The sequence below is a fragment of the Halichoerus grypus genome, chromosome 3, assembly GCF_964656455.1.
Source record: "Halichoerus grypus chromosome 3, mHalGry1.hap1.1, whole genome shotgun sequence".
Classification (NCBI taxonomy): Eukaryota; Metazoa; Chordata; class Mammalia; order Carnivora; family Phocidae; genus Halichoerus; species Halichoerus grypus.
The window spans coordinates 172,546,945-172,564,560 of NC_135714.1; the positions used below are offsets into that span (position 1 = coordinate 172,546,945).

Genomic DNA, 17,616 nt, shown 5'->3' on the forward strand with positions numbered 1-17,616 from the left:
AAGGCAGTTGCTTAACCAACTGAGCCACCCAGGCGCCCCAATAAGTTTTTACCATAACTGGCACTTACTTTTATTTTTAAAATTTTTTGTTCTTTTTAAATTTTATTTTAATTTCCTTTTTTTTTTTATTGAAGTATATTTACAGTGTTAAATTACTTTCAAGTGTACAATATAACAATTCAATAATTCTATAATTCGTGCTCATCAAGTGTACTTTAATCCCCTTTAACTATTTCACTCTTAAAAAACAATAATAATAAACTAGGTTAAATTTCCATATTACCTGCATAAGGTGATATTGTTTTAATTTTGACTATATTAATTAGAAAATAGATATTCCCCTAAGTGTTATGAAGGCATTAGGGGAAATTGGGAAAATCAATGAAATCTCAATTTAATTAGTCAAAAGAAATAAGCCAGACAACTAAAATACTATAAACTAAATTAATGAATCAGAATTACCACCAAAACAACCATGAGGATATTAAACACAAATGAATTTAATGCCCTCCAAAACAAAAACTTATTAACTTCAAAATGCAGACCAATCCAATTATACTATAAGAAGTGGTTTACTCCAAAAAAGTGACTCAGGATGTTTCATGTATTATAGAAAATTGGCAAATATATTCAAAAATATTGAAATTAAGCAAATATGTAGCAGGCTTACACTATGGTAGAACTCAATACTTTTCAAGTTCTCCTTCCTTGTCTCATCCATTAGAGAAGATCAACTCTCCATCAATTCACCTTAACTAAAAATTATATCACATTAGAAGTGGAGCTTCCTTATGTGCTTAATTACTCCAAAGGCTGATTTAAAAAATTGGACTAATCATTACTGGATTAATTGGGCAATATCTATTATTCTAAGGAAGAAAATAAGGCTTCCACTTTGGTCAAGATAAAATGTTTTCATTAAATAGTGCCAAACTAGTCCTGTATGATAAAATTATAAAACAGGACAAAAGACATGAAAGAAATGATTTCTGGAAGTCAATAGGAAATGCAAAACTTTATCTGAAGGAAAGAAAACATGGCATAGATTTTATGAAAATCCAATTCTACCTATATACAATTTGCTCATCTCAACACAGAGAATTGAAGTCCTAGGCAAAGTACAGCATTCCCACCGAGTGAAGAAGGCAGAGGAAAGAATTCACAACAGTTGAAAAGGCTAGTCTCTGCAGGGTGTGGCACTGACAAGAAAGATGCTCTGTAGATTAGAGACAGCAGAAGTGTTAAGAGGGAGATTCCCAGCAGTTCTTGGCAAGAAAGATAAGATATATATATATCTTATATATTAGCCTAAAGCTAATTATACAGCTGATTATTGAATTGAGAATGGAAAGGAGATACCAGAGTTGGAGCAGTGCTGGAAAAAGAGCACCAAGGAGATCTCAATTTCTTCACATCCACATTAACAAATGGTGCCTGTATTTTTTATTATGATCATACTAATGAATGTGAAGTAGTATCTCATTGTGGTTTTAATTTTCATTTTCCTAGAATGTTTACCATCTTTTCATGGGCTATGGCCATTTATATATCTTCTATGGAGGTGTGTTTATTTAAGTCTTTCCTAATTTTATTTGAGTTGTCTTTTTATTATGAATTTGTGTTCTTTATATATTCTGAATACAAGTCCTATATGAGATATAATATTTGCAAATATGTTCTCCCATTCTGTAGTTTGCCTTTCACTTTCTTGTTGTATCATTTGCAGCACAAAAGTTTTTAATTTTGAGATTGCAGGAGATGGCAGCAGTGTGAGAAGATCCTAGGCTTGCATCATCCCACAATACAACTAGATAACTATCAAATCATCCTAAATACCCCAGAAATTGATCTGAAGATAGATAGAACAAACTCCACAACTAAAGGTAGTGAAGAGGCCACATTAAAGAAGGTAGGAAATATGGAGATTCAACTTCAGAGAGAAATGGATCATGGCCATTGTGGTGGGCGGGGGGGAGCCACAGTTGAGGAGAAGAGTAAGAGAGAGACTAGCACACAGGGGGGGCACACAGGAAAACTGAATTTCCATAGTAATTGGCTTGGAAAGTGAGAAGGCCTGAATTTCATGAGTTCTTACAACCAGCCGGACTTAAAGCCTATAGTTTTAAAGGTCAGGATGTTTAGCTCTGGGAGAGTCCAGAGGCATTGGGGCTGCTCTTGGAGAGAAGGCAGGGCAAACAGCCCACAGACATACAAAATGGAAACAGTAATCTGAAGAATGCCTGGCGCACACAGTGGGAAGCTTAGTTGCTCATCTCTGAGAGTTTTCCAGAGAGTCACCATTAACAGAGAGGCCCTTCTGGGAATACTGGAACTGGCATATACCATTTCCCTCCCCATCCCTCAGCATAAACACGGGGCCATGTGCAGAACCAGTACCAACACTTGTTACCTAACTGGCTTATACAAAGCCCCACTTTCTTATGATCCTGAAGAAATTCCCTTCCCACTCATACTTGCCTCAGTCCAAGCACAGTGGCCTCTTTCCTCAGAAGATCAGCCAAACCCCTGCCAACAGCTTGTCTCCTGATCCAGGAGTTTTGCAAGACCTCAGTTCCATCAGTGGCAGTGACAGGTCTCATTTCACAAGCAGACCAGAGCACACCTAGTTAAAATGTGTCACATTCAAGCCTGGGACCAAACACTGCCCACAACAGGCAAAGAGAGCTTCTGCAGATGACTGGCCAGAAGGATAAAAATGGCCAGCAGAACACATGCAGCATACATTGGAGATACTTCTAGAAGTGCCAGGCCCTGAAGAACAGGGAGACACTAAATTTCAGGGCATTACAAGACCTCTTCTTCATAAAGCCCTTACCTTCAAGAACAGGAGACATAGCTGACATTCCTAACACACAGAAACAGGCACAGAGAATTAGACAACATGAGAAGACAGAGGAATTTGTGCCAGATGAAAGAACAGGACAAGGTATGGCTGGAGATCTAAGCAAAACAGATATAAGTAACTGCCTGATGGAGAATTTAAAACCACAATCATAAGGATACTCACTGGACCTAAGAAAAGAGTGGAGGACATCAGCGAGACCATTAACAGAGAGATAAGAAGTAACATAGCACAGATAAAAGGCTCAATAAATGAAATGAGAAACACAGTTGATGGAATGAACAGCAGGCTGGAACAAGTGGAGGAACAAATTAATGACCTAGAAGACAGTAATGGAGGGTAATCAAGCTGAACAAAAAAGTTAAAAACAAAAAAAAAGAATTATACAAAACTAGAATAGACTTCAGGAATTCCGTGACTTTGTGACTTCGTCAAATGTAATAACATTCGTACTATAGGAGTCCCAGAAGGAGAGAGAGAAAAATGGGTAGAGAATTTATTTGAAGAAATAATAGCTGAAAACTTCCCTAATCTGAGGAAGAAAACAGATATCCAGATCCAGGAGGTACAGAAGACCCCCAATAAAATCAACAAAAGTAGACCCACAACAAGGCATATTGTAATTAAATTGAGAAAATATACTGATTTAAAAAAATACTAACAACAGCAAGACAAAAGAAGAAAGCTACATACAAAAATATACCATAAGGCTATCTCAGCAGTACTTTCAGCAGAAACTTTCCAAACCAGAAAAGAGTGGGATGATATATTCAAAGTGCTGACTAGGAAAAACCTGCAGCCAAGAATACTCTATCCATCAAGGCTATCATTCAGAACAGAAGGAGAGAGAAAGTGTTTCCCAGACAAACAAAAACTAAAGAAGTTCATGACCACTAAACAAGCCTTGCAAAAAGTATTAAAAGGGACTCTCTGGGTGAAAAGAAAAGACCAAAAATGACAGTATGAAGGTAGGAAACACAAAAGTAGTAAAAATGAATATTTCTATTAAAAAAATCAGCCATATCCAACTCTTGGTTTCAGCTCAGGTCATGATCTCAGAGTCATAAGATCGAGCCCCGCATCAGGCTCTGCTCTCAGTGCAGAGTCTGCTTGGGATTCTCTCCCTCTCCATCTCCCTTTCCCCTGCTCTCTCTCTTTCTCTCTCTAAAATAAATAAATTTTTAAAAGAAATCAGCCAAAGAACTCACAAACTAAAGAATGTAAAATATGACACCATATACCTAAAACATGGGGAGGAGAGGAGTAAGAATGGGTTCAAACTTAAATAACCATGAACATAATATAGATCGCTATAATGCAGAAGATGTTATATATAAACCTAATGGTAATGACAAGTCAAAAACTATTAATATATATGCAAAGAATAAAGAGAAAGAAATCCAAATATATCACTAAAGGTAACCAGCAAACCATGAAAGACAGAAAGAAAGACAAGAAAGTATCAGACAAAATCCTCAGAAACAAAGACAAAACAAGTAATAAAATGGCGATATCTATCAATAATTACTTTTAATTTAAATGGACTAAATGCTCTAATCAAAAGATATAGGTGATAGAATGAATAATTAAAAAAAAAAGACCCATCTGTGTGTTGCCTATAAGAGATTTGTTTCAGACCTAAAGACACCTGCAGATTGAAAGCTAGAGGACAGAGAAACATTGAACACGCAAATGGATGTGAAAAGAAAGCTATGGTAGCAATACAATATATAAGACAAAATAAACTTTAAACAAAGACTATATCAAGAGACAAAGGAGGACACTATGTAATCATAAAGGGAACAATCAGAAATAAAACAAGATATCAAAAAGTACATAGAAACAAATGAATATGAAAACACACCAGTTCAAAACCTTTGGGACACAGCAAAAACTGTTCTAAGAGAGACATTTATAACATAAGGCAAGAAAGTAGAAAGAAAAATATCAAATAGAGGGAGGAGTTTAGATGGCAGAGTAGTTGGAGGACTTTATGCTTGCCTCCTCCCTTGAACTCAGCTAGATAATTACCAAATAATTCTAAACACCCAGGAAATTGATCTGAGGAGTGAGAGAAAGAATTGCACAACTAGAGGGAGAAAAGAGGCCCCATCATGGAAGTTAGGAGGTGCAGAGATGTGATCTGGGGGAGAAAAGAATCATGGGTGCTGTGGAGCAGAGGGAGTCCTGATCATGGAGATTAGAGAGATAGAGAGATAAAGCAGCATGCAGGGGATTGCACAAGAAAAACACTTCCCTGAAACCATTGACTGGGAAAACAAGAGGGGCTGATTATCAAAAATTTTTAAAAGTCAATGGAGCCAAAAGTCTAAAGTTTTAGAAGTCTGAATCATCACCAGGGCGGAGCCTGGTGGGGTAACAGTGCTCCTGTGGAGAAGGAGGGCAGAGGCCTGGGAGCAGACAGCTGCTCTGAGGATCTCCTAGGTCACACTGGGAGACACAGTTGGAGTGCATTTGGGAGAGGCAGCAGAGCCTCTCAGGGGACAAGAAAGATGTCAGGCGCCATTGATCTGCCCCTTCCATTAGCATAGGGGCAGAGATGCCTGCTGAGGGCAGCTAACCTCGATGCCCGCTTTTTGCTACACTTTACTATAAAATCTGAGCCCCTGCACTGTCATGTGACTGCTGCTCTAGGACAAACCAATATCAGCCACGGTGCAGTGAAACCCTCCCCCAGAGGATCAGTGTGGGCCCGCGCCACACCATGTCCTTAAATATGGAGTTTTGAAACCCAGCTGTGTGCCTGATATAAAACACAGGAGCACTGGGCAGATGGCTGGGACACAGACAGGGTGAAGGCAAGGATCTGATGTAAGCCTAGGGCAAAGAGGGGAGATAGTTCACTCTTCTGTGAGGGCTTCCTGAACAACAGCAGGCACAAACTCCCCTCTCCAGGAAAGAGAGTGGGCAGATGCCATTTTTCACCCTTCCCATCAGCACAGATAGACTTCAGCTAGTAGCACAGCACACACAGTGGAGGCTTGAGCTGTGTGCACCAAGCCATGCCCCACTGTGCTCTTCAGGTGTCTTTTTTACTAGGGAAAGTGTGTTTGAGAGCCAGAGTAGTAGTGGGCCCCTCCTCCAGAAGACCAACACAACCACCCACACATACATACACCAGGTCTACTGATCACAGAATGCTACAAAGCTTCAGCTCTAGTAGAAATACATACAATTACACACAGGCTTTCCTAACACACAAAAGACAGAGTCATAGAAAAAAACGCCAAAACGGAGAATTCATACCAAAAGAAAGAACAAGAAAAGGTCATCGCCAGGGATCTAATGAAAATAGATATAAGTAATATGCCTGAACCAGAATTTAAAACAACAAACATTAGATACTAGCTGGACTTGAGAAAAAGCATAGAAAAAAACAGAGACACCTTTACCATAAAGATAAAAGACCTAAAAACTGGTCAGGCCGAAATAAAAAATTCTATTACCAAGATGCAAAACCAACTGGATGTAATGACCACAAGGATGGAAGAAATAGAGGAATGAATAAGTGATACAGAAGATAAAATTATGAAAAATAATGAAGGCAAAAAGAAGAGGGAAAGAAAAATATTGGATCACAAATGTAGACTTAGGGAACTCAGTGACTCTATAAAGCTTAATAACATTCATATCATAGGAGTCCCAGAAGAAGAGAGGGAGGAAAAAGGGCAGAAGGTTTATTTGAGAAGATTATATCTGAAAACTTCCTTAATCTGGGGAAAGAAACAGACACCCAAATCCAGGAGACACAGAGAACTCACATCAAAATCAACAAAAGACAGCCAACACCAAGACATATCTTGGCAAAATTTGTAAAATACAGAGATAAGGAAAGAATCCTGAAAGCAACCAGGGAAAAGAAATCTCTGACCTACCAGGGAAGGCAAATCTGGTTAGCAGCAGATTTCTCCACAGAAACTGGCAAACCAAAGAAAGTAGCATGATATACTCAATGTGCTGAATGAGAAAAACACGAAGCCAAGAATATTCTATCCAGCAAGGGTCATTCAGAATAGAGGGAGAAATAAAGAGTTTTCCAGACAAACAAAAACTAAAGGAGTTTGTGACCACTAAACCAGCCCTGCAAGAAATGTTAAAGGGTGGGAAAGAAAGACCAACAGCAACAAAGACTAGAAAGGAACAGAGAAAATCTTCAGAAACAACAACTTTACAGGTAATACCATTACACTAAATTCATATCTATCAATAATCACTCTGAATGTAAATGAACTATATGCTCCACTCAAAAGACACAGGGTAGCAGAATGGATAACAAAACAAGACCCATCTATACGCTGCCTACAAGAGACTCATTTTAGACCTAAAGACAACTGTAGATTGAAAGTGAGAGGATGGAGCACCATCTATCATGCTAATAGCATCAAAAGAAAGCCGGAGTTACCATACTTAAATCAGACAAACTAGATCTTAAACCAAAGACTTAAACAAGAGATGAAGAAGGACACTATATGGAAAACAAGAAGATCTAAGAATCATAAATATTTATGCCCCCAATTTGGGAGCACCAAAATACATAAAATAATAACAAACATAGAGGAACTCATTGATAATATACAATAATATAGGCGATTTTAACAACCCACATACAGCAATGGGCAGATCATCTAAACAGATAATCAAAAAAGAAAAAATGGCTTTAAATAACACAGTGGACCAGATGGACTTAACAGATATATTCAGAGCATTTCATCCTAAAGCAACAGAATATACATTCTTTTCAAGTGTACATAGGACATTCTCTAGAATAGATCACATACTGTGTCATAAATCAGCCCTCAATAAGTACAAAAAGACTGAGATCAACCGTGCATATTTTCAGATCACTCACTATGAAACTTGAAGTCAACCACAAGAAAAAATTAGGAAAGACCACAAATACGTGGAGATTAAAGAACATCCTACTGAAGAATGAATGGGTGAACCAGGAAATTAAAGTAGAATTAAAAAAACACATGGAAGCAAATGAAAATGAAAACACCATAGTCCAGAACCTTTGGGATGCAACCAAGGCAGTCCTAAGAGGGGAGTATATAGCAATACAGGCCTACCTCAAGAAGCAAGAAAAGTCTCATAGACACAACCTAACCACACCCAAATGAGCTAGAAAAGAACAACAAATGAAGCCTAAAGTCAGAAGTGAAAGGGAAATAATAAGGATTGGAACAAAAATAAATGACATAGAAAAAAAAGGTAGAACAGATTGACAAAATTAAGAGTTGTTTCTTTGAAGGAATTAATTGATAAACCCCTCACCAGACATATCAAAAAGAAAAGAGAAAGGGCCCAAATAAATAAAATCACAAATGAGAGAAGAGAGATCACAATGACCACCACAGAAATGTAAACAATTATAAAGGAATATTATGAAAAATTATATGCCAACAAAAGGGGAATCTGGAAGAAATAATGGGTAAATTCCTAGAAACACAAACTGCTAAAACTAAAACAGGAAAAAAAAAAACAGAAAATTGAACAGACCCTTAGCAAAAAAATTGAAGCAGTAATCAAAAATCTTCCAACAAACAAAAGTCCAGGGCCAAATGGCTTCCAGGGAAATTCTACCAGACATTTAAAGAAGAATTAATACCTATACTTCTCAAACTGTTCCAAAAAATAGAAATGGAAGGAAATTTTTCAAACTCATTCTACAAGGCCAGTGTTACCTTGATTCCAAAACCAAAGACTCCACTAAAGGGGAGAATTACAGGCCAATATCTCTGATGAACATGGATGCAAAAATTCTCAAGAAGATACTAGCAAATTGAATTCAACAATACATTAAATGAATTATTCACTACAATAAAGTGAGATTTATTTCTGAGCTGCAAGGTGGTTCATTATTTGCAAATCAATGAACATGATATTCCACACTAATAAAAGAAAGGATAAGAACCATATGATCCTCTCAATAGATTCAGAAAAAGCATTTGACAAAGTACAGCATCCATTCTTGATAAAAATCCTCAACAAAGTGGGGATAGATGGAACATATCTCAACATCATAAAGGCCAAAAACAAAAGACACACAGCTAATATTATCCCCAATGGGGAATAACTTAGAGCTTTTTCTCTATGGTCAGGAATAAGAACTATGTCCACTTTCACCATTCTTGTTTAATATAATACTAGAAGTCTTAGACTCAGCAATCAGAGAACAAAAAGATATAAAAGGCATCCAAATAGCCCAGGAAGAAGTCAAACTTGCACTATTTGCAGACAACATGATACTCTATGTAGAAAACCCAAAAGACTCCACCCAAAAATTGCTGGAATTGATACAGGAATTCAGCAAAATTGCAGGATATAAAATCAACATACAGAATTCTGTTGCATTCCTATATACCAATAATGAAGAATCAGATAGAGATCAAGGAACTGACCCATTTACAATCACACCAAAAACAATAAGATACCTAGGAATAAACCTAACCAAAGAGGTGAAAGACCTATACTCTGAAAACTATAGAACACTGATGAAAGAAATTGAAGAGGACACAAATGGAAAAGCATTCCATGCTCATGGATTGCAATAACAAATATTGTTAAAATGTCTATACTACCCAAAACAATCTACACATTTAATGCAATCCCTATCAAAATACCAACAGGATTTTTCACAGAGCTAGAACAAACAATCCTAAAACCTGTATGGAACCACAAAAGACCCTAAATAGCCAAAGCAAACTTGAAAAAGAAAAGCAAACCTGGAGGCATCACAATTCCAGACTTCAAGCTATATTACAAAGCTGTAGTGAAGATAGTATGGTACTGGCACAAAAACAGACACAGAGATCAATGGAACAGAATAGAGAACCCAGAAAAGGACCCACAACTCTATGGTCAACTAATCTTCGACAAAGCAGGAAAGAATATCTAATGGAAAAAAAAACAAAACAAAACAGTCTCTTCAACAAATGGTGTCGGAAGTACTGGACAGCAACATGCAGAGGAATGATAATGGACCACTTTCTGACACCATACCCAAAAATAAATTCAAAATAGAGAAAGACCTAAAATGAGACTAAGGATACAATTGAATTACATCTTTGAACTGCTGAAAGTAAAAATTATCAATGAAGAATTCTACTTCACAATTTGAGACATTTTATAAAAATATTTTAAAGACAAAACCAGAGAATAATTGGTCACCACAAGATGTGTGTGTGTGTGTGTGTGTGTGTGTGTGTGTGTGTGTGTATACATATATATATATTTTTTTAAAGGAAATTTTTCAGTGAGAAAGAAAATGACCCACATGGAAATAGGAATTTGCTGGAAGAGTTGAAAAGTCCTTGAAAACAGTAAATGGATGGGTAAATGGAAGTATTTATATTAAAAAATCTTTAACTTTCCACTGGCTGTTTAAGGCAAACATAATAATGTATTGTCAGGTTTATATAAACATATATGCATAATTACAAAAGCACAAAAGATGGAAAGACATTAATGGAATTATATTCTTATGAGATTTTTACATTATAGTATTTAGAACAAATGAATATGCTATGAAGAACATGAACAAATGTTCATGAATGTTCACCAAATAAATGTAAAAATGTTTCATACCATCTATTATCCATATGCTGTGGTTATAGATTTTGTTACTTTTACCTTTCAAAGTATGGTCATTTGAAAGATGCAACTAGCACATTACGATAGTTAACATCCTTGGAATATACAGAGTATATAGTAAAACTATCACCTATTCTGTAATTTAACCATACTTATCTATAAAACTCTGCTGTATAAACAGAAATGTTTTGGGAACCATGGTTAAAAATAAAGGGAGGTCTATTAGCATGTTCGTTTCTTGATTGGAACTAAAAGCATATACAAAATTTTGATGGACAGTATGATCTAGAGCTGTACTGTTTAATATAGTTGCCACTAGCCACAAATGGCTACTTAAATTTAAATTAAATAAAGTAAAATAAAATGGAAAATTTAGTTCTTTAGTTGCACTATTGACATGTCAGGTGATCAACAGCCACATAGTCAGTGAAGACCATTTCTGTAAGTACAGAAAGCTCTACTGAAGCACACTGATCTAGATACTAACTCTCTGGATACCAAAACCCATCATCATAACTTCCTCCTGGTGATGATGGTGTTGGTTCACAGTTTGGAGGAGAATATCCAACATCACAGTGACAATTAAGCAAATTATTGCAAACCTAAAACCAAAACCAAACAAAAAATTAGAACATTTTAGGTACAATGTAAAAATTAAATGCATTATTTGTGACTGCTAGTCAATGTAAGTTATTAAAATATGATCACTTCATATATACAGTTTTTACTTTAATGTGGAAAATAATTTTTACAATAAAATGTAATATAATAAATGTCATTGCAATATCTGTTCAATGTCATAGATACTTATTTGTCTCTTATTTTTAAATAATAATAGCATTCTGATACAATGAAAATGCCTTATTCTAAAAAGGCATAGAAATTATGAAGCTAGAAATTATAAAATAATGAGAGTTGACTTATATTATGAATTGTGCTAGATTTTAAAAAATGCCTGTGATAAGAGCCAACTTTTACAAAAAATGGGGGGAAAACGTAAAGGAAAAAGCTTTCTTAACCAGACACAGATACCAAAATGTATTTTGCTAGAAATCGGAAGGATAGAAAATATCTATAAATGTGATCTGGTGGATGAGTCAAAAGGGTCAGAAGCAGAATAGAGAATCTAGACATAGACTGATACAGAAATTAAATTTAAACTACATAAGAAAGGAAAAAAAAAACAGAAAAGAAACCGTTAATGTGGGACATGAAAGTGATTTGGAAGAAAATTTTGATACAAATCATGCAGGCAGGTCACTTTTTTCCTGGATTATTATATAAAATATGAAGCATCAATATGGCAGGAGACACTAGCCACAAAGTTAAAGCCAAATGCAAACTTGGAAAAATTTACAAAATTTCTACACCCTGGTAGATAATTTCACAATGGATGGACAAATAGAAATGTAAATGGCAAATATAAGGATACATACATGTTTAAGAACTGTATCTTTATTTCTTAACTAAATACAAATTAACAATAGATTCAGCATGTGAGAAGAAATTTTAAAAACTAAGAAGCTAGTCTGGCTAGAATTTGAGAAAAATGCACATTTTCATTCATGATAGGTGAGAGCAAAAACTGGTAAAATATTTCTAAAAAACATGGTATTTGTGAAAATTTAAGTGGTGCATAAATTTGACCCATAAATTTTAATTGCTAACAATTTAAGAAATCAGGTAATTGTGCAAAGGTGAATGTACAACAACATCCATTACACTATTATTTACATTAGTTAAGTAAAAATTTGACATTATCTAAAAGTCCATTGGTAAATGAGTTTTCAAATATAGTATGGAAGAGACATACATGGAAATAAACTGAAGCTATTAAAGGACAAAAGAGATCTGAATGGACAAGAAATTCTGCTCTCACAAAAAGATTATAAGTAATATGTGTAATATAAATACATTAAGTGTGTTTAAACATATCAGTATATACACATTCAATTATAAGCAAAATTTATATAAGCATATATAAACATACATTTGTAATCTTCAGTAAACCCATCACCAAAATTTCATACTAGAGTATGTTGCATACTGCACTTTTGTACAGAGTTCAAAGTTTATTAGCTCATGAGGCCTATAATAACCTCAACACATAAATCATATGTATATGTAATGGAATCCACTTTCCTTATTTAACTCTAAGTTTCTAAAAGAAATTTCCACATCAAATAATTCTGAACCTTATTACTATCCTGGAAAAAGTTACTGACATGGATTTTAAACACTATATGTAAAATTAGAGGAAATATTACATACCCCATGTCCACTGCAATTTTTTTCTGACTGACAATTTGGTCTATTTGGGTAGTCACTGGTTTCTTGGCAGCTTCCACGGAAACAATACTAAAATGTTAAAACAGCCAACAACAAAAATTTTAAATGTAAAGTCAAGAGTTGAGCAATTGTACTTGGTACAAAAATTAGATGCACAAGATAGATACAAATACACACTCCCACATACACACACACACACACGCATACACACCAGATGAATCTGGATTTCATGACATCTACTCCTTCTATTAAAAGAAGTTGGGAGTCCAAATGGCATGTTATTACACTACCACATACAAAATTCTGAGAATGAGATACTATTTTTTCCCCATGAGGGAGCACAGCTGTGAGTTTATTGGTACTAACTGGCATAAGAACAAATATAGTCAACTTGTACTGACCATTTGTAATGAGCTAGGATCTGTCTTTGCATTTTCTATGCACTTTTATAATATATACTCAGATTGACTCTGTGAAGATGTTTTTATACTCATTTTATATTTGCTAAAAATAAATGTACTCTTTTAAGGTCATGCATAAGTTACCGACAGACCCAATATTCAGTGCAAGAACTACTTTAGTCACAGAGCCACATATTTATTGATCAATGCTAAATATCAGTGTTTCTGTCATTTTTATATTTATTTCCAACATTAATGATAATATATCTTCTCTTTCACATTAGCAGGGTGACCCTAGTGTAAATTATTTAATCCCTCCATGCCTCAGCTTATCCATCTTTGAATTTGGAATAGCAATTGATACCCAAATTTTTTTAAACTATAAGTTATAAAAAAATGTAGGCTATAAGGATGAAGCAATTTGTTAGACATAAAGGGATAAAAGTGATGTTTGGCACATAGTAAATGCTCACTAATACAAGGTACTGTTTTAGTTGTTTATTTACTTCATTTTCGTGTAGACTTTAAGTGCTTATTCCTCTATCCAAATTTTAATTTAATCTCAATATCTTTGGGGTATTTTCTAAGATTATCTGCTGGCTTTTCTCAGGTTATCTGATAGAATATCCACTATATGATGAATAGTCTTAAAAATCATTATTTTCTATCACCATTAACCAATTATCATCATAAAGGAAAGAATATCATCTTGTTCATTAACTACAAGTGCTCTGATGAAGCCAGCAAGAATAACAAAGTGTTGGACAAATCAGCATTACCTGTCCACAAAACCATCTTCATTCTAGTTCTCCTTAAACATTGTCATGAGGCAATAATAAACTAGTCATATTTCACTGGGTTGTCTTTAGGGGAAAAATAATCCAGGAAAAGTTAAGACCCATGTTTCTGATACAGTTTCTTTCAAGTAAACAGATCAATTTGTAGCTGGCTCTTTTGTAATGACAGCAAAAGCAAGAGACACCATGAAAGTACTTAGCCCTGGGCAATGGTTGGGATGATGTTTTGAATATAAACTAATCTACAAGACTTCCTTCTTTGAACAAGAGACACAAATAGTGTCCCAGAAGCAATCACATCATGTTTCAAAGAAAAAAACTACATATATATAAGTAAACACATATTTCCTAAAGAGAAATGTTTGGATTATGTAAGCATATTTTCTTATAGGCCCAGGTATGAGTAAGAAAAAGGCAGTTAATTTTATTTATTTATTCAATGATTAGCTTATCTAATTTTGGACAATTAAATGCCCCAAACATACCCCTCTTCAAGTTTAAAATGAATGTGCTGAGATGTGTTTATCTTCCCTACCCTATCTAAGTGAGCTAGAAATCACTTCAATAAACTATTCTCCTGTTCTGTCTTGTAAATTAAAAAAAAAAAAAATCAAAAAGCTTTCTATCACATCTAATATTAAGCAAACTTGCATTGTTGGAATAATGCTTATCTCCATGCAGTATAATTTTCGCCAGTATATTACAGTATTAAATACATGTGTTTTATTTAAAATTTTATTATGATTAATAACAGAGACATACTTTTAATCATGTTATAAATAAGATATAAAGTCTCCCCTCTCTCCCTCTTTCTCTTCTTATCAAGATAATTTTTACAAAAGACCCACAGTTAATGAGAGTAAGGTAAAGACATCTTTCCTTTCCAACCACTCTGAAATCAACTGAACAATGTAGAGTAACAATGAAAATAAAGTATATCTGATGAATTTTTTAAATAACTACAGAATAATTCCAATTCAAATTCACAGACATGGCGCTACAATTGCTCCCCTTTTCCTAATTAATGTGAGTAAAGGAGAATCGGAACAAAGCAATTAGAGAGATTTAAGAACTTCCTGGGATTTCAAAATAAAATGAAGGCCACTGATGGATAAAATGAAGTGAGGAAGCAACCACACCAAATACAATGGTAAAGGACAGAGACTGGTGCATCAGCCTCACAATGCTCTGGAGGATCTGCAGCCTCAGAGTAATAAGGAAAAGCAGAGGAAGAAGAGCCAAAAGGGCAGGTTGGGCAGTGGGGGAGCTAAACTGTGGAATTATCCATGGAAGTGTCCACAAAACCACAGAAGTAGTTAGCTCTCATATTCACTACTCACCTCTCCTTTCTCTCAATTACAAAATGCAGTCAACACAACACTTTTATCCCAAGGGAGAAAATTTCTGAAGGTATTTTGTTTCCTAAAGCAATTGAATTAATGATGACTATAGAATTTGGGCTTTTCAAGTTGTCTCTCCTCTAGGAGAGTCGCTATCCAATTAAACTACTGGAAGTACCTTGACTTAAATAGCTAATTCCCAAATAAAGACCGTCATTTGACAAATCCTTGTCACATGGAAAAGGCTGTCAGGTTTTTTTTTTAATTAAAAAGAATGTAGGAGTAAAATGTCATGCCAACTTAAAGCTCCTACTGAACCAAGTAGGAAAAGTCAATCTCCCTCCCTCCCTCACTCCCTCGCTTCTTCACTTCCTTCCTTCCTTCCTTCCTTCCTTCCTTCCTTCCTTCCTTTCTTCCTTCCTTCCTTCCTTCCTTCCTCCCTCCCTCCCTCCCTTTCTTCCTTCCTTCCTCCCCTTCTCTTCTCTTCCATTTCCTTTCCTTTCCTTCCTTTCTCATGCCTTTCTTTGTTCTCCCTCCATGGTGACATTGGCCAGTTGGGCATAGGCTAATGATCAGACTTTCCCAGGCAGAGAATCACTGATGGAGAGATGGGTGATCTGTAATACAGGGTAGTGAGACAAACCAGCATGGGAATCTTCTGTGGCATTTGTATGCCTAGTCCTCATATGGTTTTATTTCAATTGTTGTCAGTATAATTGTATTTTCCCTATAGGTAAGATGTTGTTCCACTCTCACTACTTTTTTTAAGATTCTTTGTCTTAATTTTCATTAATTTAATTATGCTGTATCCTACTGTGAATTTTACTGGTTTCATCCTATATGATATTCTTTCAGCTTCTTGCATTTTTAGGCTTATGCTTTTTGGCAAATTTGAAAACTTCCCAGGTATTATTTCCTCAAATACTTTTCCATCCTTAAATTCTTTCTCCTATTCTTCTAGAATGAGAATGTCATGGATATTATATCTTTTGTTATAATCTCACAGGTCCCTAAGGCTCTATTCATTGTTTTTCAGTCAACTTTATGTTATTCAGATTGGGTGCTTTCTATGGTTCTCTCTTCAGCTTTACTGATTCTTTACCCGTCCCCTCCATTCTGCTCCTGAGCCTATCACTGAGTTTTACATATTATTATATTTTTTTATTTCTAAAATTTCCACTTGGTTCTTTTTTATGTCTTCTCTCTGTATGCTGGAACGTTCTATCGTTTCTTTCTCTTTTTTATATTAAACGCTCTTAGCCAACATATAGTACATCATTAGTTTCAGATGTACTTTCTATTGTTTCATTAGTAGTTTCAAGCATGCTTGTAATTGCTCTTAAAATATGCTAATGATGGCTGCTTACATTCTTTGAAGTATACTGGTATCATCTTGGTGTTATCTTGGTGTCAGTGTTTTGTTTTGTTTTGTTCTCTTTCAAATTGAGATTTTCCTGGTTCTTGGTATGAAGAGTGATTTTTGATTGAAACCTAGATATTTTGAATTTTATGTTACGAGATTCTGAATCCTGTTTACGCCTGTTTTAACAGTTCCTGTTAGAACTCTAGAGGGAAGACAAGGGATATTGCCTCATTATTGCCAAGTAAGGTTGGAAGTATAGAGTCCACTAATACCTGAGATGAGAAGGACTCCTCATTACTACAAGGAATAAGGAAGGACAGACACCGCTGGGCCTCTGCTCATACCACCCTGTGAGAGAGAAGGTATGACCACAATTTTTTCTGTGTTTGGTTGGAGTAGAACAGTTTTTATTCAAAAGTGTACTGTTTGCTAGATTGCTCCTTTCGCTAAAGAAGTCAGGCTTTCCTTGATGACTTCATTTTGTCTGTTCCATTTGGCATTTTTGAATTGCTAGCTTTTCTGACACCAGGCTTGGGATATATGAAGCAAAACTAAAAGGGAACTCATTGCTGTGTAGTACCTTGGGTTCTTAAGTCCCTGCCTAGTCTGCCTTTCTCTCTTCAGCTTTTAAAATCTTCTTATGTTTGCTTTACATATAAAATTGTTTTTTTAACTGTACATAGTAGAAAAGTATGTCTGGTGCATCCTTCTGGAACCTCAAATCTCTATCTAATCATTTTTAATCATCACATAATACATTTATCACTATTTTCCTTTATATGTAACCGATTTTGTAGCATTAAAGAAATCTTTGAGCGTACCTGGCATTAGATTTTCTTTGAGCTCTTTATTAAAACATTTTGATCTGTAATTCCTCTGGAATAATATTTTCTATTTTAGTCTAGAGGTCAGTTTATCTATCCTGATACCAATACTGCAATGGTTTAAT

The 17,616-nt window shown here is 35.2% G+C and overlaps 1 protein-coding gene across 1 annotated transcript in view; it reads right to left on the reverse strand.

The window, feature by feature from the left end:
• The window catches only part of LOC118552487 (A disintegrin and metallopeptidase domain 3-like), a 139,546-nt gene that overhangs the window by 20,661 nt on the left and 101,269 nt on the right, over window positions 1-17,616 (reverse strand). Inside the window, 2 exon segments of the mRNA XM_078068230.1 lie at window positions 10,947-11,079; window positions 12,749-12,835. Coding sequence (XP_077924356.1) covers window positions 10,947-11,079; window positions 12,749-12,835 — 220 coding nt within the window.